The 1,410-nt window shown below is 42.7% G+C and overlaps 1 protein-coding gene across 1 annotated transcript in view; it reads left to right on the top strand.

Annotated features, from left to right (window-relative positions):
* PDE7A (phosphodiesterase 7A) overlaps nt 1-1,410 on the top strand; it is a 61,872-nt gene that overhangs the window by 56,245 nt on the left and 4,217 nt on the right. The window contains exon 12 of the mRNA XM_023517558.1: nt 653-834. Coding sequence (XP_023373326.1) covers nt 653-834 — 182 coding nt within the window. The remainder of the gene's footprint in view (nt 1-652; nt 835-1,410) is intronic.

Genomic DNA, 1,410 nt, shown 5'->3' with positions numbered 1-1,410 from the left:
TGACAGAACTTGCAGATGAGGTTTTAGGAAAAAACAGAAGCTAGGTCCCTTCAACTGTTCATCTCACACTGTCAACACTGTCAGTGTTGCACAGATCTAGAAAGGGTAAGGGAAAAGGTAAATGATTATAGTGGTTGACATTTGTCCCAGCAGTTGTCATGGCATGACATCCTCATAACTACTCAGGAGGCGAGCATTCTGAGTATCCCCCTTTTTCAGATTCTTTGTCCACTTCATGCTATTAACAAATGTTGGTGTTGGGCTTCAAGTACAGGTCTTCCTGCCATCAAATCTCTGCTTTTTAACTACAAGATTCTGCTGATTTCCATTTTTAAAATAATTTATGAAATTTCACCCTTGTTTTCTCTTGTATGTCTCTTACAATTTACTCCATCTTAGGTTGCAAAAAGTATAATTTTGCAGAGTAGGCAGCAATAACTTTGTTTCTGTTCTAGAACTGAAAGAGTACATTATTTACCCATGTGGAAAGTTCTTCTCCGTAATTCTGGATAAATAAACATATTCATCCATTTTAAATGGAAAAGCGACTCACAGAGCAGGATTGTAACGTGAAGACCAGTTTCCACCACTGCTTCCTCCCCGACTCCTCCTCCTCATTTGATTAGCTCTAACTCTTCAGCATCCTGTGCAGGGCTCTTTGAATCAGACCTCAAATTCTCGCCAGCCATCTTCCCCTCATTAACCTGTGACAACTTGGGACAGTTCTGTGTTCCCCAGATCTGTGCTGCTCCCTGTCTGCCTAGTAGAGCCTTTGTTCTTAAAGACCCGGCTCCGACGTCACCTTCTCCAGAGCTGCCCTCCAGTCTCTTCAAAGTTAGTCACTCCTCTTATAGACTCTAGAGCACTTGATACTCATGTATTTCATGGCCTCCTTGCCTTTCCTTTGGTTGGTATTCCTGAGGCAGCTGAGAACTATTTGCTGAGTGGATTAATAACTGTAATAGAAAGCATAATGAAATGTTCTGTGACTGAAGTGCGTGTAGCTTATTCCTGAAGAGCATAGGTAGGACTGTGTGTGCTGGGGTTTGGGTATAAACATGGGAAGAGGTAACTCAACAAGGAATTGATGAAGGGGTGTAATGTTGGTAGCTGGTGTTGAGTAAGGACTCTGAGGATTAGATTGAACATAGTGAAATGTGTACCCAAACTTAAGAAAAGATATGGTTTCCAGAAATTTAGGAGATGATGAAACACTGTGGCATAATACTCTTGAGAGAAGGGCCGTGCTGTGGGGTCAAAGATTTAGAAACGTGATTCTTACATCATGATGGCAAAGGGTCCCCATGTGGAAGAAAGTAGTGACTAAGGTGACTGCAGAGGGACAGGCAGACAAGATGAAGACTCGTGTGCAAAAGAGGCTCAGCCCCAGTGTCGGGGATGCTGAGTCTA

This window comes from Otolemur garnettii, unplaced genomic scaffold (assembly GCF_000181295.1).
Source record: "Otolemur garnettii isolate 467f Iridium unplaced genomic scaffold, OtoGar3 scaffold00113, whole genome shotgun sequence".
In the NCBI taxonomy this organism is placed as follows: Eukaryota; Metazoa; Chordata; class Mammalia; order Primates; family Galagidae; genus Otolemur; species Otolemur garnettii.
The sequence above is the reverse complement of the archived record's forward strand: the minus strand, read 5'-3'. Positions and strand labels throughout refer to the sequence as shown.